The sequence below is a fragment of the Bactrocera dorsalis genome, chromosome 4 (genome assembly GCF_023373825.1).
Source record: "Bactrocera dorsalis isolate Fly_Bdor chromosome 4, ASM2337382v1, whole genome shotgun sequence".
In the NCBI taxonomy this organism is placed as follows: domain Eukaryota; kingdom Metazoa; phylum Arthropoda; class Insecta; order Diptera; family Tephritidae; genus Bactrocera; species Bactrocera dorsalis.
The window spans coordinates 4855526-4875073 of NC_064306.1; the positions used below are offsets into that span (position 1 = coordinate 4855526).

The following is a 19548-nucleotide window of genomic DNA, read 5'->3' on the forward strand; positions in this document are numbered from 1 at the left end:
AACATGCAATTTTTAATTTAAATTAAGTAGACGCACACAAAAACTGAGAACGAACAGTGAAGCGATTACGGAGCGAATAAGAAAAAAAGTTTTATATATTTGTAAAGAGAAAAAATGTATTTCCAAATAGTACTTATAAAAACTTTTCTAGAATAACCTTTTAAAAAACACTAGAATTGAATAGAAGAAAAAAAAAATACTACAATTGCATAAAAAATGTGAAGTACAGCAATTAGGTGTTACAAAAAATAATATAATAAATTATATTCAGCTATCGTCATAGCTCTATTTTTTAGTACTAAATGTTTTTGAATAAAGCTAAAAAAAAATTAAAAATTAATGAGAATATAAGTGTATAATTACGTAAATAATAAAGAGTGGTCAAAAGACTTTTACAAATTTGTGAACCCTAAGTATAAACAAAGAGTTATGTACTGTTTCTGAAAACTAAATATTAGTTTAGATTGATATTTTGTAGCTTTAAGTAAGTATAACTTAAGTGTTAAACTAGTAGCTAGATAAATATACTTAATTTCGACAAATATTTGCAAACATTATGCAATTAGTTATAGAAAATTTAATTATTAATCCAAACTACGAAATCAAAAATTTTCAATTTTAATCTCAAAATCAGATTGGAAAATAATATATAAAATAATTTTTAATGTTAAACCCAAGATCAGCGTAATAAACAATTTATAAAATAATTTTTAATGTAAAACTCCGACTTAATTGTTATTTATTATATCGAATTTTCTATCGAAAAAATGAAAAGGGATAATTAGGAGAGATTTACAAATTTCTTATGAAACACTATATTTAAAAGGATGTAATTAAATGTTAGTAAAACAAAACACTGCAATTAATTTAAAATAAGCTTTCCTTTACAAAGATAACCACATTGGTAGAATACGCAGCACACAAGTGCGAAATAATTGAAAATTTAAAAAACAAATTTTTATTTATAATTAGAAACTTAGGATTAATATTTCTTTACCATTTTTCGAATGTTTATATTAAAATTGTACTTTAATTTTTCAATCCGATATTTGGGATTAAAGATAAATACAACAAATTCTGATTAAGTAACGGTTATTTGCACAATTCATTGTATATTATACCCACAATGAATGTACCTTACTTAATTATCATAACAATTTCAATAGAAATTATTAACTAATGAAAATAAACAATGCAAAAAACTTCGAATAGCAGTCATATAAACACAAATACAACAAAAACTTACTGATACCTAAACAAACCTATAATTTACATAAAATTACAATAACTATCAGCTCACAACCACACAAGCACACGAACCTCTCAACACCCGAACCAAGCTATGTAATTCAACCACAATAGACTTATAATTAATAATATACGTTAGATTTATACAAAACAACAACAATCGATAATAGTAGACACTGCACGATTTGTGGCATGACGTAAAAACTAAGCTACGCTTAAATTATTTACATTAAATGTAGAAAAAAAATCATTATATAGTTTACGCACCTTTCATAATACCCAAATTTTGTATGACCATATAGCCTTTGCGTATAACCTGATTGCCCAACTGGCGTGTGCCAGTCTTGTTGGCATTTTCAGATTTATTCTGAGCACTAAAACAAAATAATCAAATAGTTAGATTTAAAAACATATTAATTGTGGTATTTTGTATAACTACGCACTTTGCAAAGCCAATGAAATCCTCATGATTGGTATTCATGTAGGCCAATTCGAAATCGATGAGCAACAGGATTTGTTCCTTACAGTACTGTTCACGCTGGCGTATGTGTGTAGTGATGATGCGTTCGGTTTCCTCACGCAAGCGTGGATAGCGTGACATCTGAAGAAAGATTGATATCGAAATTTATTTTTTTAACAATGCAATTATGACAAAAAATATATAGAGGATAAAAAAAATAGATATACCTTATCTGTGCACATGCGCACCACAACGGACAATTCCTGTACGACTAGATCGACACACTTGATGACCGGCTCCTTTAATTGTGCAATTTGACGCTTGACAATCGCCTCGAAGGCCATGTCGGGTGTGAACAGGCCCACACGAATACCATGTATATTACGAATGGCGAAAGAGATTTCGCGACGTAATTCTTTTTCATCACAAGCCATTTTTACAATCTCGAAACGTAAACTGAAAATTGGTAAATAATTGCGAAAATAGTATTAGAAATGGTGTAGTAGACAATAAATTTGAAAATATCCAATTTCGAAAAATTAACTTTGAAATTTAAATTTTCGAAAAAGTTGAATTTCGAAAAATGAACTTTGAAAATTTAATTTTCAAAAAAGTTTAATTTCAAAAAATTGATGAAAAGGATTATTTAGAAAAAAAATCTCTTTCAAATCGAATAATCCATTGAAATCACTGAATTTTCAATTTAAAAGAATCATATTTTTTCGATAAAAAAATTAATTTAAAAATTACAAATATCGTGCTCTACTCACATAAAAATTTAATTATAAAAAGTTTTTTTTTTTAATCTTACATTAGAAATAAAACGTTCGAAACTTTCATTTCGAATAATATTTTTTCGAACAAAAAACTTTGTTAATTCTTCTAATTCGTGGAAAACCGTTTTTCTAAAATTCTATTGATTTTAACACCGCCAGAAAAATCTAACGTCGAAAAAATTAATTTCGAAAAATATTCGAGAAACATATTTTGGACAAATTTTACTTTAGAAATTATACTTTCGGACTTTTCCTTCTACGAAAAAACTTAATCTTCGATTTCGAAGAATACTATTTTTTCGAACAAACAGAATTTTTCAGTTTTAAAAATAAGTCATAATCAGTTTTAAAGCCCTAGTAACTCACCGTTCATGGAAAATTCTATTGATTTTAGCACCACCAGATAGTTCATTTGTATTGACCAAAGCTGAACCGGAACCTTCAATGGTACGCTCAAAATCTGACTGCAATTGTTGGATCATCCTAATTGGTGAAATAAATAAATTAGTACATAAGCAATACGAGTTCACATTCAATAACTACGAGTATTGAGGCCAACTTACTGTAACATCGCCTTTGTCTTAATGCTAGGATCGTCAGGTCTGAAGTGCTTAAATTGTTCCACATCCTTTTCCAATGTCAACATTTGCTTTTGTAATTTATCACGCAAACCGGGAAGCGTATCACGAATATGATTAGTCAACTGTTGATTGAGCACACGCTGTAGGTATGGGGTGCCCAAACGATCGGCCATATGTCTATAAGATGGATGACTAAGGAAGAATTTGCGTTCAGCCGCCAAGGCTTGATGAATATCCTTACGTCCCTCAATATCTTTTTGTGAGCGATTCACCACACCAATGTAGCCGCGTCGCAGTGGCAATAATTTATTTTCTAAAATATCACGCGCATCTGTGCCTTCGTCCATAAGATCGAGTTTAGTGATCACACCAATTGTGCGCACACCCTGTGGATCGACCTCTTTGGCCAATTTCAATGCATCCGAATTGGCTAAATCTGTATTAGCTGGCGTTACAGCCAAAATGAGACAAGTTTCCTTGCGTATAAATTGAAAGATCATTCCTTTAATTTGTTGTTCAATATCTGCGGGCTGATCGCCGATCGCTACCTTGGTTAGACCAGGCAAATCGATGAGTGTCAGATTGAGTACGTGTGGTGAGTAGACACGCAAATTGATTGGTATATTAGATATGCCCTTATTACTGCCAGTTACACGATCCGTTTCATCCTCGATCTCTTTACGGATCTCATCGAAACTGGTGAATTTCTTACCCTTACAATGCAGAAATTCACCATGTTCTGTGCGGGTAAAGTATAAGTAGGTTTTGAGTGATAATCAAAACAAAATAATATATCCCTAACTTACCGGTAACGCCGTTAATCAACTGTAAGATCAATGGACGACGTGTTACAATGCCTGAACCACGAGGCAAAAAATCTCTGCAAAGGAAAAAAATAATCAATTTAGTCTTCATAAAATCGTACTAAATAAGCGAAAAACATTTTTAAGAAACTTTTTTTTCGTATTTCAATTATTATTTAACAGAGAACTTTAATTTCAATTGAGTAATGAAATATATTTATCGAAAATATTTTCCGCTGAAAAGCTGTATTCGCAATTAGTGCCAGCACGATACGTTCGTTTTCTTTATTAACGCAAACATACACATACATGCACAGCTTGCGATTGTGGGTGTCGCTATGACGCATCGAATCATTAAAAGTCCAGCGCATGCAACAGACTAATTAGAGAAACAAAGTTTAAGCGGCGTGTGAAATGATTTATCAGTCGCTTGAGGAGCTGTTGCTGTGCACCAGCAGCGTTGGTTTAAAAACATAACATCATCAACAAATTAGACAGCTGACAGCTAACTGATATATACTCCTGTAATTGTATAAATGCCCATCAGCTGTGTACATTTACTGCTATTCAGCCTTTACTTCAAAGTCTAACTGGTCGCTATACAATGACTTATAGGTTTTAAACACATTTCCCGTTCGCTTAACGGCTTTTCTTTTTGTTTACAGTGCAAAAACTAAACTTGTAATCCATCTGACTTTCGAGTTTAAAGTTCAATACACCACAAATGCTTACTTTCTTCGCGCGACTAGTATATTCTTGGATTATATGTACATGTGAAGTTAATTAACGAAAATTTAAGAAATTCTCCGCGGACATACCCTCGGGTTTCAGTGATCTTTGACATGTAGTAAATTTCACTTCAAATTTGGCAATATTTGTTTTTTCTTTACGCTTAATTATGTACGCGGTAAGCCGGATAAAAATGTTTTGTTTTTGCAGTTGTTGTATAAACAATGGCAATAGTCTTTAGCGTAGGTAGGTAATATTTCTCAGCAGCATTCTTAAAAAAGCAATTGGACTTCTGCATATCTGCAGAGAACTTCAGACATAAGCTTAGTTTCTGGACTTAGTTCTTGGCCTGGCGGTAATCAGAGCTTCTTTTAAGTCAAACAGCTATTCTCTAACTAAAGCAATATGATTTTAACAAAAATTATATTCGACGCCACTGCTGGAGGAACAACGAATTGGCAGTCAATACAAGGGACGTCAGTCTCGGTAAGTGCACCGGCCCTGTGTAATGGCATAACGTTTAAACTTGCAGAACCTAAACTTAAAAGGTTCGAACTATTCAAATGTGAGTAGAGTTAAGGTAGACCCAAAGTCGACAGAACGTCATTCCCTTCAAAAGATATTGGACAGACACTTCTGTAAAACGAGGAGACAGACAACCTTTTTTGCCGTTAAATGACAACTTTTGCGCTTTTCTAGACCTGAGTTTTTTCTAAAAGCGTTTCTCTACTTTTAATTATCGAGGGAAATATTCGGAAACGGGGTAACAGACGGTATATGTATATGTATATGTAAAGATACTCTGGAATTCAAATAATAGTAACGGATGGAGCTTTTTATGAGACCAAAGTGAAAAACATAGAAAGCGAAGTGTTGTTGTTTTTCTGCCGATTCGACAATTCTTGGGCGGATAAAAATCAGGGTCCGTTCCGGCTATGTAGACCCCACTGTCGTGAAATTGACGGAGAATGCTTGTCGACTTTTTACTTAAGCTGAATCCCTTCCCACAGTTGGTTCAACGTAACCGGAACGGATCCGGATTTTCTTCGAATAAGGACTTTGATAGTCTCGACTCATTCCCAAAATATATGTGAGGAATGTTAGCTGCTGCTACAGCAACAACAACAGAGTTCGTTAGAAGTCCGTTCCCACCACAGCCCCTCAATCAATTTGACGTTACCTGAACGGTATCGGAAACGTTTCATGTCGCTGCAAGGAATTACTTAATTTACCCCGAAGTTTGTGTCACCCAAAATAAAGAGTCGGTAATCCTATGAAATAATCGACGTTGCGAGCCGATCGGACCATTATAGCATACAGACTGATCGATCAAAAAAAACTTCTTGTGTATAAGATTTTTTTAGGATGATATCTTCACGAAATTTAGTATGGATTAGTATACCAAAATAACGATATTTTTATACCCTATTATGCTAGCCGTACATGCCATTATTTTTATTAAAATCAATTAATTTCATTTAGATAAGTCGATTTGATCTCAAAACTTTAATACTATTGAATTTTATGGGATTTTTTCATGCTAACTGCCTTATAACTACTATCTAACCTACTTCGTTTTATTTATAACTTTTTTTCAGTCGCTCTTCAACTAATCTGACATAAGTCCACTAATTTGTCACATATACTCGATAAAATGTTTGTACAAGCAGTGTTCAAAGTGTCATTTTTGTTGCTAGTTTGTTGACGGCTGGCGTCCCCTTTTGTATTTATGGCCATAGAAGGTGTATTGGCTTTACACACTAATTGACGTCGCATTGCATAATGGAAGTGTATGAAAGTATGTCTGTATGTATATATAAAAATCAAAACTATGCAAACATTGATACATAGTAAACAGCCATATCAAATTATTTATACACAAACATGTACAAAAACATTGTAACACAAGTATACCATACATATTTATATGGCAAGGTATGTACGTAACAAAAAAGTAATAAGAATCATATACATACATAGATAAGAAATAGCAATAGCAGAAAGTGATCCGAGATAAAGTACGAGTACATTGGGTCGACAAATCGACAGCAATTTTTTTGCACAGGTGTCATCGATTATGGTGCATAAGTTTATAGTACATAAGCAAGGTTAGCGACAGCAGGAAATTACGTTGGGCTCACCATAACAGCTGCCAAGCTGAGTTTGTGCCCCTTTTCCTTTCACCACTGCCAATATCAAATGACCAGAGCAATATGTTAAGAACAGGAAAGGAACATAGAACAAAAGGAATAATGAATTATACTGCAGGTGTTGCAAGCGAAATCAATTAAGATCGACGTCAATCGAAACTGAATCAAATTATTAAATAATAAATTAAGAGTTCCCGAGTGAATAGGAGACCTCAGCCGGTGTGTTTGAAACAGAAAGCTGGTAAAATTTAAAATTACGTAGGCACTTTAATTCGGATGTGAAAAATATTTATTTTTAAACAGGATCGGAATATCTGACTCTTGACCCGTTAATGTGATCTGAAATGACGGGCCTCTAGCTTTCGACTCTACATAAGAAAGTATTTTTAAGGGCTTGCTGCGAAGCAATTTGGAAAGCTTCTGGGCGCCAGCTCTATATAAAAAAGTGTTGGAAAGGCTGAATCGATGTTATGTGAAATTGCCGCGCTACTAGCCGCCGGCTCTATATAAGAAATGCTGTTGGGATGGCCAGCTAGAAGCCATGTGAATTAACAGAGTTTATGTTAAGTGAAGTGTTGATGCCATGTTATGCAAATTGCCGCGCTACTAGCCGCCGGCTCTATATAAGAAATGCTGTTGGGATGGCCAGCTAGAAGCCATGTGAATTAACAGAGTTTATGTTAAGTGAAGTGTTGATGCCATGTTATGCAAATTGCCGCGCTACTAGCCGCCGGCTCTATATAAGAAATGCTGTTGGGATGGCCAGCTAGAAGCCATGTGAATTAACAGAATTAATGTTAAGTGAAATGTTGATGCCATGTTATGCAAATTGCCGCGCTACTAGCCGCCGGCTCTATATAAGAAATGCTGTTGGGATGGCCAGCTAGAAGCCATGTGAATTAACAGAGTTAATGTTAAGTGAAGTGTTGATGCCATGTTATACAAATTGCCGCGCTTCTGGCTGCCGGCTCTATATAAGAAATGCTGTTGGGATGGCTAGCTGGAAGCCATGTGAATTAACAGAGTTGATGTTAAGTGAAGTGTTGATGCCATGTTATGCAAATTGCGGCGCTACTAGCCGCCGGCTCTATATAAGAAATGCTGTTGGGATGGCCAGCTAGAAGCCATGTGAATTAACAGAGTTAATGTTAAGTGAAATGTTGATGCCATGTTATGCAAATTGCCGCGCTACTAGCACCGGCTCTATATAAGAAATGCTGTTGAGATGGCTGGCTGGAAGCCATGTGAATTAACAGAGTTGATGTTAAGTGAAGTGTTGATGCCATGTTATGCAAATTGCCGCGCTAATAGCGGCCGGCTCTATATAAGAAATGCTGTCGGGACGGCCAGCTAGAAGCCATGTGAATTAACAGAGTTAATGTTAAGTGAAATGTTGATGCCATGTTATGCAAATTGCCGCGCTACTAGCACCGGCTCTATATAAGAAATGCTGTTGAGATGGCTGGCTGGAAGCCATGTGAATTAACAGAGTTAATGTTAAGTGAAATGTTGATGCCATGTTATACAAATTGCCGCGCTTCTGGCTGCCGGCTCTATATAAGAAATGCTGTTGGGATGGCTAGCTAGAAGCCATGTGAATTAACAGAGTTTATGTTAAGTGAAGTGTTGATGCCATGTTATGCAAATTGCCGCGCTACTAGCCGCCGGCTCTATATAAGAAATGCTGTTGGGATGGCCAGCTAGAAGCCATGTGAATTAACAGAGTTTATGTTAAGTGAAGTGTTGATGCCATGTTATACAAATTGCCGCGCTTCTGGCTGCCGGCTCTATATAAGAAATGCTGTTGAGATGGCTAGCTAGAAGCCATGTGAATTAACAGAGTTTATGTTAAGTGAAGTGTTGATGCCATGTTATGCAAATTGCCGCGCTACTAGCCGCCGGCTCTATATAAGAAATGCTGTTGGGATGGCCAGCTAGAAGCCATGTGAATTAACAGAGTTAATGTTAAGTGAAGTGTTGATGCCATGTTATACAAATTGCCGCGCTTCTGGCTGCCGGCTCTATATTAGGAATGCTGTTGGGATGGCTGGCTGGAAGCCATGTGAATTAACAGAGTTAATGTTAAGTGAAATGTTGATGCCATGTTATACAAATTGCCGCGCTTCTGGCTGCCGGCTCTATATAAGAAATGCTGTTGAGATGGCTAGCTAGAAGCCATGTGAATTAACAGAGTTTATGTTAACTGAAGTGTTAATGCCATGTTATGCAAATTGCTGTTGGGATGGCTAGCTGGAAGCCATGTGAATTAACAGAGTTGATGTTAAGTGAAGTGTTGATACCATGTTATGCAAATTGCCGCGCTTCTGGGAGCAGGCTCTATATAAGAAATGCTGTTGTGGTGGCTAGGTGGAAGCCATCTGACTTGAGTGAGTTGGTGTGAAGTGAAGTTATGATGTCATACAATATAAAGTGTCGCGCTTCTAGCAGCTGACTCTATATAAGAAATGCTGTTGAGATGGCTGGCTGGAAGCCATGTGAATTAACAGAGTTGATGTTAAGTGAAGTGTTGATGCCATGTTTTTCTACTTGTTTTCTAATGCTAAAGGATGGAAGATCGTCCACAACTAGCACAGTTTAATTTAAATGAATCATTTTGTTGGGTGAATACAAAAACACTTGAGTTCAATTACTTTGCGATATTTTTGATTTCCTCTTATCGGGTGCAAAAAAGATTTTAAGTAAGTGAAGCATACTTAAACATTTTTTTTCAATATTTCCTTAGGCATCTTATCAGCATAAAAAATTTGATAAACAAAAATAGAAAGCGATCTCGCTTGTTGGCTTATTTTTTATGCAAATTTGCTTTACGTTTTTTAATTTTTAAAAATGTCCAAATTAAATATTATACCAAAAAAAAGTGCATGTAATTTTTACCTTTCATCGAGTTTACCTTTCGTCGAGTCAACAAAACAATTTAAATTCTTTTATGCTATCATTAATTACTAGGGAGTTGACAATTACTGATAAAACATTATATTTGGCTTTATTAAATATGTATGTATATGTATACCCCTAAAATATTTTACCGTTATGAGTCATACGCGCAATCGCAAACTTCAGCAAGTGTACTTCTGAGCATTGAACTCATTGAAAATTGCGTTATTGCCAAAAAAGGACATAATTGATAATGACTTGTGGAAAATACTTTAACATCTATGCTCTCTACGGAATGCGCTAAAAGTTGACTCACCGCTTTATAAGCCATTTTGGTTAAGTACCACAAGTATTTCATTTGCTAATCATATAATTTTCCTCACTGATAGAAAAAATCACAAAAAAATCCCCCGTTTATCACCCAAAACAAGTTTTTAGTTTGTGTTTGTCTATTTTTCTCCGAATTTAATTTATATGTATGATGTAGGGCTGTATGTCGCTCTAATAAATATATTTCCTTTCAACTTGTTTCTTATTCTCTCCTCTAACTTTTGGCTTCATTAGCTTTCTTTATGCTTGGTTTTAGGTTTTAGTTCAACTTTTTTATTTTTCCTTTCTGTTATTTTCATCTGTCTGTCTGACATTTTTATTACTAACGGTTGTTTTTGTGATAATTTCACTCAGAGACATGTTTTCGATGTCAGAACCTAAGTGACCTCTAAGGTTCTATTTTCTCTACCGTCACTAACGTGTGTGTAATACATTAAATATTTTCTATTTATACAAGTATGTATATTTATCTTCGGTCGACGAACTTGAGCAAACGTCAGTATAGTTTTGTTTATTACAGGGTCTGGTATATTAAATAAATTCTAACTATTATACCAGCGCTGGCGGTCTTCTTTGCGAATGGGATGTACTTCGATTTATCAAGACCCTTATGGAAACCGATGATCAATCGGGCGAATATCGTGGCAAAGTTGAGCCGAAACCGAAAAAACACATCAAATCGGATTCTTCGATTATCGAGGCGTGGTGCACTTCGAATTCCTTAGGACCGGCCAAACTATCATCAAAGAAAACTATTTGATGGTTATGCGTCGTTTGCGCAAAGCTATCCGTAAAAAGAAGATGGAATTAGGGCCCGATAGCGCTTGGTTTTTGCACCACCATAACTAATGTACCGTCGCATAATGAATTGATTCTTCATGAGTTTTTCGCCGAATTTTCAACCAATATCGTGCACACCAACCGGTTTAGCTCCGTGTGACTTCTGGCTATTCAACAAACTCTCCGGAGAAACCGTTTTGAGTCAATTGAAGACATTAAACATTCATTCTTGTTCTAATTTAAATTTCTTTTAGTTGTGAGAAGAGGAGTTCTTAAACAGCTGAAACGTTGGACCAGTACTTTCAGCAAATTGGTAGAGTTGGTACCCAAATTAACGATTTTATAATTTTATAAATCGAAAAATAGTATGGCAAAACCTCACGTTCGGGTTCAATCTACAAATAATCATTTTCATGATCATTATTTCATATACCTTAAACGAGTCTTTTCTCTATCAGTCTGGCGTAGAAAAACATATTGAAGATGCGAGCTAAACATTACTCCATTACCCACAAGCGGTACACTAAAACTTAACACGTTTTAGGAATAGTTAAATCACATCATTCAAATGACTCACGCGCGTAACGAATGTTAAGGTAATGTAAAATCGACAGAGGTTAGTTGCGGACGAACAAAAAAGGCAAAAAAAACCGGTCAAACTGTCAAAAGAGACACCGTTGCCGCGTAAAACAATATAAAAAGGGTAAAAAGAACAAAACTAGTAATTATATTGGCTGACTCTTTATACATACAAAAACGTTGCAAGCAGCGCTCATTGTTTCCAGTGTAGACCGTTTTTTTTAATAACTTCAGCCGGCAGCAAATATCTTGCTTTGTGTAAGCTTTTGGAAACCTCCATGTTTGGCGAGAAGAACGTTGATAAACATGTGAGAAGACATGACCGTAGCCCCAAGAAAATGGAAATTTAAATAATAAATGTTGGAAACAACTGCGAATACACGAATACAAATCAACAATATGCGATCATCAGCGATCACGTACGGCAATCAAAGAGCAGTTGAAACTCACAAAAGAATGAGGGCCAATAATGATGAGAAGAAAGAAAGCATAATTCACGTAAAACATAAAATATTTAAAATAACGATTTGGAAGGTTATAAAATGTGAGATATTTTGAAAAAATGTGGATGGAGAGGTTTACAGGAGTCGAGAGTAGAAGACAAGCCGGCGGAATATGCAACGAATAGCGGATAATAGTTAAACACCTAACAAACTCTCGTTTTAAAGAAAGTCGGATCTACATAGCGGGAACGGACTCGGATTTTTATCAGACTAAGCACTGTCAATTCGGCAGCATTCCTGCAAATTACTTCGGAAATGTGTATGCCGCTACAACAACAACAAAGGCGACCACAAGAACCGAAATTTTAAATACCGAAAATTGAAATATTCTAACCTCTGCTGATGCGACTATTTTTAAGGAAAATCTATATTACACGTTATTAAAGAATAGGGTAGTTAATTTGAATGAGAATTAAATATGATTCGTTCGAAAATTTTTAATTCGAATATTTATTAAAAATGTAAAATATATAATGTGTTGGCAGATCTATGGAGTAGTAAGCAAAAATGTTATGCCCGTTTTTTATGTAGACTAAAACTTTTTAAATTAAAACTGTGAAATATTGAATGGGCTCGTCAGGTCGATAAAGTAGTAGCAATTACTTTAAGCAATAAATTTTTTATGTAGAAAAAAATGTTGATACTATATTGAAAGATAGCAGTACTGCCGCATAACGGAAATTTAATGTTTTATGTATTTTTTTATTTAAATTTACTTATGTGTAGCAAGTAATAAACATTACTCATAGTCCAACCGCAGAGTAAATTTATGACATTTTATGGGTTTTGGGCTACCAACCTTAAAATATTTTCAGTTACAATAGATTTTGATGGGCACTTAAAGGCGCAAGAAAGACAGATGCAAAGCCTACAAAATGTGCATAATATTAGCCAGAGTTGACTGGATGTTTTATGTATAAAATTTTCCAAGTACAGCTACAACGCTGTTGCTCTCATCCAAGCATAAGTGAGTGTGCAAACACACAAAGTCTTGCATAATCTGTACAAATGAAAACAGCAATGCAGGAAAGAATACTTGTCAGCTTATAGGTGCAATATAAGGTGTATAACAATAAAAGTATGGAAAATATAGGAATGGAATATATTTGAATTTGTATGTTGAAATCCTAAGCAACCAAACCAAATAAAATGTGTATGTCAGTGATGACAAAACAATGTAAACAAAGTGAAAATATGGAAATCGCTAACAGAGAATGCCAAGTTGAAAGAAACTTAGTAACATAAATAGCAACAATAAAAGAAAATTGTTTTCAGCAATTGATAAAATCGCAAATGGCATTGAGGAAAAACTTTTAGCGCACCCAAGTGTGTATTAACTACTACGAACATGACACAATATTACTATACTATGCACAATATTACTACAAACCCCTCCATAGTTACAATAAATCGAAAGCAAGCGTTAACGTTAATGACCCAGATATTTGTATACTGCTTCTGCTTTATTTTACTTCATACACCAGCGCATTGACCATAAATTTTCGCTGCAAGCGCAAAACTGAAACCAAAAATGACCGTTGTTGGCTATAGTCTTGCACAAAGTCGACAGGCGGGCGGTCAAGTACTCGATTATTAATTATCTTAAAAAAATAAACGATGTGTGCCATAATTGCGGCAAAAAAGCAATGAAGCGAAAATATTTGGTGAACTTAAAGTGTGTTTTGAACAGACGCACTCAGAAGACCAAGCGCATCTAAATGCGAAGATGAAAAAATGTTAGAAGCTCACAATGCAGTCACCTGACGAAATCTTACTTTCTTCGAATTCCGTCTGTGCTGGAGGAAAATTCCCTTTCTTAATGATAGGATGGGGCCATGAGGAACACAGAAAAAACGTACATTTGACTTGAGACTTCTATATACGTCGTCAATTATGTATACAAGCCAAAGTGAATCGGATTTATATACGGCGATATCATTTACGCAAACACAATAGTTATTGAATTCTATTTTTCGTTTTTTCGCTAGACATAACAAGGGATAATGCCAGAAAAAGCTTAACAATAGCCTCTCATCATCTCAGAATTCAATGGTATACATATTTTTCTTTTTTCTCGGCTCTCGGCCCCATTTTCCTTAATATTTTGATGACTTCGTAAGTCAGAAATATCAAGTGATTTTTAACAAATTGGTTCAATATTTTGTTTACCTTGCCTAAGACAGAAACGAATACGAGTGAAAAGGGAAAAATGTCATTTATATAACAAAATTTCGGTCGAACAGTTTATTCGCTTTTAACTAAGAGGATGCCGAATGTTAGCTGTCAAGCATAATGAGTTAGGTATGCAATTAAGTCCTCCTCGCAGTGATTAAATAAGTAGGCTGCTTTAAATCCCAGCGGATTAGTAGAAAATGAATTTGAAAACAAGCCAAATGATAAGAACGTAAATAAAGCAGAACATGAAAAAAGAAAATTGTAGATAAAAAAAAAATGGGTGGGGAATATTATTTCAAGATAATAGTTTTACAAAGTGCGTTCCAAAGTAAACAGGACTTAAAAAAAACATATCAAATGGTTTTATCCTCAAAATCAATTTATTTTATTCAAAATAGTCTCCTTCTGCTACAATACAGCTTTTCGCACGGTCCAAAAGCATGCCGAACGAGTGCTTTAGCTCGTCGGCCGGTATGGCCGCCAGTATGCCGGTGCAAGCCGTTTGAATGGCCTCTACGTCTGCATAAAGCTTTCCTTTCATTGGCAAATGCATTTTTCCGAAAAGGAAGAAGTCGCACGGTGCCATATCAGGTGAATACGCGGAGTGGTTAATGGTTAAAACGTGATTTTTGGTCAAATAAATTTCTTTAATGATGTCCTTCGAATATTGGATTCTGAGCAATTTTTGGTGCGGAACAAACCGTGCACACACAAATATCATGAAATTCTCACTGGACAATCGATGAAGATAGAAGATTCTAACGCACCAGTCGACATATAGATGGCGCCACCAGGAGCCCCAGATTCCTGTTTACTTTGGAACGCACCTTGTATAAATGTTTGTTTCTAATTACATAATAATTCACATAGTTTAGAGTTGTTATACTAAAAAAAATACTTAAGATCCATCATCTAATAGGAGTAACAGAAATCGTTCCAAAACCAATTAAAATATTAAATACAAAATTTCTAGGTTTCGTTTTTTTATATCATGGTGGGTAGAACGTTATCATCAAACATAGTCTTCTCTTTGTTTAGGAAGTCCAACATTGTTTGATATTTATTTACAAATATCAGGTAACATTTTTTCGTTCGGCGAGCCTTCTACAAATCTTTTAATACCCGTTTTCGTTTTTTTATGTAAATACTCTGGCAGTTACATACTTAATTTCTCGTGTTTATATGTATAGTATGTTGCCTGTGCTCGTAACCTAATTGTCATGCAAACAAAATCGATAATATTGCAATTTATTACTCCCAAATTACATTTTCATTCGTTGCCTCGTACTTATTTGTTTTTGCAAACTTTATCGACTGAAGCGAGTCTGAAATTATACAACAGCATAAGATAAGAAAATAACAGTTCCTATAATAATGGAAAAATATGCCAAAAATTCTAAAATTCTGGGTGTTGCTTTTGATCTGTTAAATTTTAAAAATAATATAATAGAGAATATTATTAGAATTGAAAATAGTTTTATAGCACACAGTTGAAAATTAATATAAAAAAAAACAATGTCGACAAAAATTGAGCCGTTCAAACTTACAAAAAAACAAAAAAAGACGTTAAATTCACTTTCACCGAAGCTGATACTTCTAACAAATAAAAAAAATTCTATACAAAACCTTGCGAAATCTCAGATCGTTGTCTCTGAAAACATAAGTACATTGGAAGGGATAATTTTCGCTCGGTGACTAAGGATAGCCATAGTCCCCTTCAGTTGCAAATTATCTTGTGATTTAAAACCGGAGGGGTTGGTTATTTAACAGTCTCATTTTAAAATATACCTTTTTATATCTCAGTCATTTATTTTTAGATTACTCACCCGTTAAGGGGTTTTTTGTTTTATTAAATAGTATAAGAGAATATGTTTAAAACATTCTCCCAAAATTCTAAATCGATCCTAGTAAAATTCTAACCGCCTAATTATAATATAATCTAACTATATCGCAGGTATAATGCGTTCTTTTTTTCAAAACTCCATTTTTGAAGTTAGTGGACACGATTTTACGAAAAGTTATGTACCGGTTTAGATCGAATTGTGTACACATCTTTAAAATAACATTATCTAATTATTGAACGAAGGATTTTTTGGTTACAACTTTTTTTTAAGCCAATAAATGGCGAACCAATGAATTTTATCAACCAATTAGATAGATAATTATAGATTAATTATTGATTAGATAAAATTTGAGATCTTTTCTCTAAATAGAAAAAGTAAAACAGAGACTTTGTTTGCTTTACATAATCAAACTTTACCTACATACACAAGTACATTTGCGCCAATAGATGGATGTTCATATGTAGCTTTCCATCGAAAGGTCAATGAAAACTTCACATAGTGGCAGCATTACACTTGATATTTACGCACGTAGCACCACAGGGAGGATAACACTGAAACATTAATACGAATAGGGATAGTGTGAAATAGCGAAAAAGCGTAGGAGTGCGATATTCAAAGTGCATATAAAATAAAATTGAAAAAAAAAAATAAATTCAATATAAAATACGAATCGCTCTCAATTGTGGATTTCATTGCATCGATTTAAGGTTCGCTCTTTGAAAGCGTGCTCCCAAGCGCTCTCTTTCTTGCTGCCATGACCTTTTTGGTCAGCTGATAGTGCGCATACGCTATGTGTAAACACCCCCTTAGTTTGTGATAATTTTTTTCTGTATTTGCAGTTTGTTTTTGTATTTTTTTTTTTTTGTTGGTCTCATTTAACCCTTTTCATAACATTGTTATTATATTAATCGTATATCTCTTCATTAATATTTAAAATTTTTGTTTGGGATTTAAAATACATATGTATATGATATGTGGAAATACTCCCTCTTTTACACACCATTTTTAATTTGGGTTCACAGTTTTACATATACTTGTTTCGTGTTGTTGTGGTTGTATTAGATGTTATTATCACTTTTTGATAATGTTTATGAATGCGGATGCAGAAACCAATTACTTACAGAACAATTGGTTAATGGAAACAAACTAGGCACCTAAGAATTTAAAAATAATACACGGTTAGCAGGAATTAGATTTCCAAATAAAAAACCAAATACTAAAGTTTAATTAGTATTTGCGTTCAGGAAAAATCATTAAATTTTAGTAAAAAATTATCTGTAAATACCAAAGAAAAGTTAAAACCGAAAACTTCTTTTACAGCAATGGAAACTAGAAACCAAGACTGTGGACACATTCACGACGATGAAATTTTTGCGTCTAAATAAAACACAAAAGACAGAGGCGTTGAAATATGTTAACGAAAAGTAAAAACTTTACAAAAATAAATAAATAAAATGAAACAAAAACATAAAGCAAAAAAGCAATTGGGGGAAAAAAACTGAAAGATACGCAAAATGAACGTATGCATATGTGTATGTATAGAACATTCTTTATATTTAAAAATTCATAGATTAAAACATACAAAAATTCTGTGTTAGTGATAAATAAAAAAGTACTGAAGTTGCATTTTTCCTTTACTCTTAGAAGTAATAAGTAGTAACTGATAAGCCTTGAAGTGTGTATAAATTGGTTACACAAAACTGGAAATAAAATGTAAAGACATTGATTTTTCCACATATTCAAACAATTCGCTTTCGTTTACTGTTTTGGCCACTCAGGCAGCAGCCAGGAGAATAAGCCGTAATAAAATCCGAAACACAAAAGCAAGACTGAACTAAATACGGTACAAAGTGGTCGAAGTAGGAGACAAACGTGCGTGCGAGTACATATATAAGTGTTTGCGCATGGCACCATCACGTCTTGCTTCCTGCTGCATAATAACCGCTACACAATGTACATTTTTCCTTTAAAAGTGATCCTACCAACCCACCAGTCAGACACAATCACCCAACTATCTTATGCCGCCCCACATGCGACCCATGGAGCACAGCCAAATTCATTGATTATTCAAATACAATATGTCATATCTTCATATAGTATATACGTTCATATACATAAGTAAGTTAATGTTATCTTTTGGTGTACACTTACTTGCCAACGAAATTCTCCAACACCGAACTCTTTCCGGCCGATTGACCGCCTACGACAGCGATCTGTGGCAAATCAAGCTGCATATGCACGCCCAATTGCGTGAATGCATCTTGTAGCTTATTAACGATTGGAATTAGTTGCTCCATTTTGCTGGTAGTTGTACTGCTTGGGCCTCTGCCCTTACTCGAAAAGTGGCTGCCTTACGGCCACTGATTACTGCGCGACTACGTTTGTGGGTTATTCGTTTGTTGTAACTGTTAATTTTTTTCTATCTTAATTCGTTTGTGTTATACCTATAAAAAATTACTTTACTATTAACATTATTACGATTTCGTTAATTTCAAGACATCACTTTGTGGTGTCCAGAAATTTTCGCATACACTGCACTAGCGATTACGATTTTATGTACTGCGCCCACTTTTTCTTAACCACTTTTTTTGTCTGATATCTACACTATTTGTCACCACGTACTTTATAAAACTTGAGTGCTATTTCAAGAATTTTTCGATAATTTTTCTATTAATTTGATTTTATTTCATTAGTTTGAAAAATTTTCAGCACTTTATGGAATTATTGGAGAAAAAATTGTACGTTCTTTCCTCACATCCACTTCTTTGGTATCTATCACGATTTTGATTCGCCCTCGACTGATTTCGATTTTTCGTTCCTTGCTTTCAATTGCTTTTACGTTACCATTCTTTTTCATCCGTTAATTCTACTTTTACAGCTGCTTCTTCTTGTTTTGACAATTTTAACGAAAGGTTGGCAAGGAGTAATTCAAGAGAAAGCAACACAAAGCAGATAAATAAATAAATGACACGAAGATACAAAACAAATAATTCCAATTGTCAAAAATCGTAAAAAAAAAATTAACGCAATAAAAAAGAAACACAATCCAACAAACAAGTGTCATAAATACACCAAACCAGATGTATTTTATTAGGAAAAGCGCTAGAAAATTGCAAAACTCGCAAGTTACGTACACGAGTAGAATTAAAGCGAATCCAGCTGTTAATTAGTATTTCACTGCTATCTGACGCTGATTCATAATGGCAGTTCGGCTATCGAACAATGCTTTTTCTACCTCAGCACACCGCAGTGTCTTTTCTAAAACTGCATTTTACTTTCTTTCTTTCAAAAAAGTTCATTTATTTTTACACACATACATACATACATATGATTATCAACCAATTTCACGGCCAATTCACACCATCACTATGTGCAAAAACTCTATGATCGTATTTATTAGTTACAATTTTTGTGACTCGTCATTTACCGTTTTCTATGTATTTTGCTTTGTTTATCTAATTGGAATGTATAAATTCAAAATGCTAGTACACGTCACGTCACTTTAACTTGTTTTATGCAAAATGCTTCTGCATTTAAAACGTATTTTTTTCTCTACAATTACTGTGAAATTACTAAATCGTTTATACAGAAAATTTTTAGAAACACCAACGGTGGTGCAGAAAATTAGCAACTAAGCTAACCTGAAAAAAGAATGCTACCACTGAGGGGCTTATAAATTTTATGGCTTTACCAAT

General features: G+C 34.3%; 1 protein-coding gene across 7 annotated transcripts in view; it reads right to left on the bottom strand.

Moving 5' to 3' along the window:
* Window positions 1-19511, bottom strand: part of LOC105232069 (dynamin) — a 41118-nt gene extending 21607 nt beyond the window's left edge. For 3 of the 7 annotated variants that reach the window (XM_029552816.2, XM_029552815.2, XM_049455385.1), the window contains exons 1-8: window positions 18476-18660; window positions 18005-18297; window positions 3872-3945; window positions 3048-3804; window positions 2851-2967; window positions 1936-2164; window positions 1692-1849; window positions 1516-1622 (exon numbers count right to left, since the gene is read on the bottom strand). In XM_029552816.2, the coding sequence (XP_029408676.1) occupies window positions 1516-1622; window positions 1692-1849; window positions 1936-2164; window positions 2851-2967; window positions 3048-3804; window positions 3872-3945; window positions 18005-18150 (1588 nt within the window). In that variant the 5' untranslated portion in view covers window positions 18151-18297; window positions 18476-18660. Of the gene's footprint in view, window positions 1-1515; window positions 1623-1691; window positions 1850-1935; window positions 2165-2850; window positions 2968-3047; window positions 3805-3871; window positions 3946-18004; window positions 18298-18384; window positions 18661-19178 lie in introns of those variants that run through there. The other 4 variants (XM_029552817.2, XM_029552818.2, XM_029552819.2 and 1 more) reach the window with 4 other exon arrangements.
* Window positions 19512-19548: the final 37 nt, after the last annotated feature.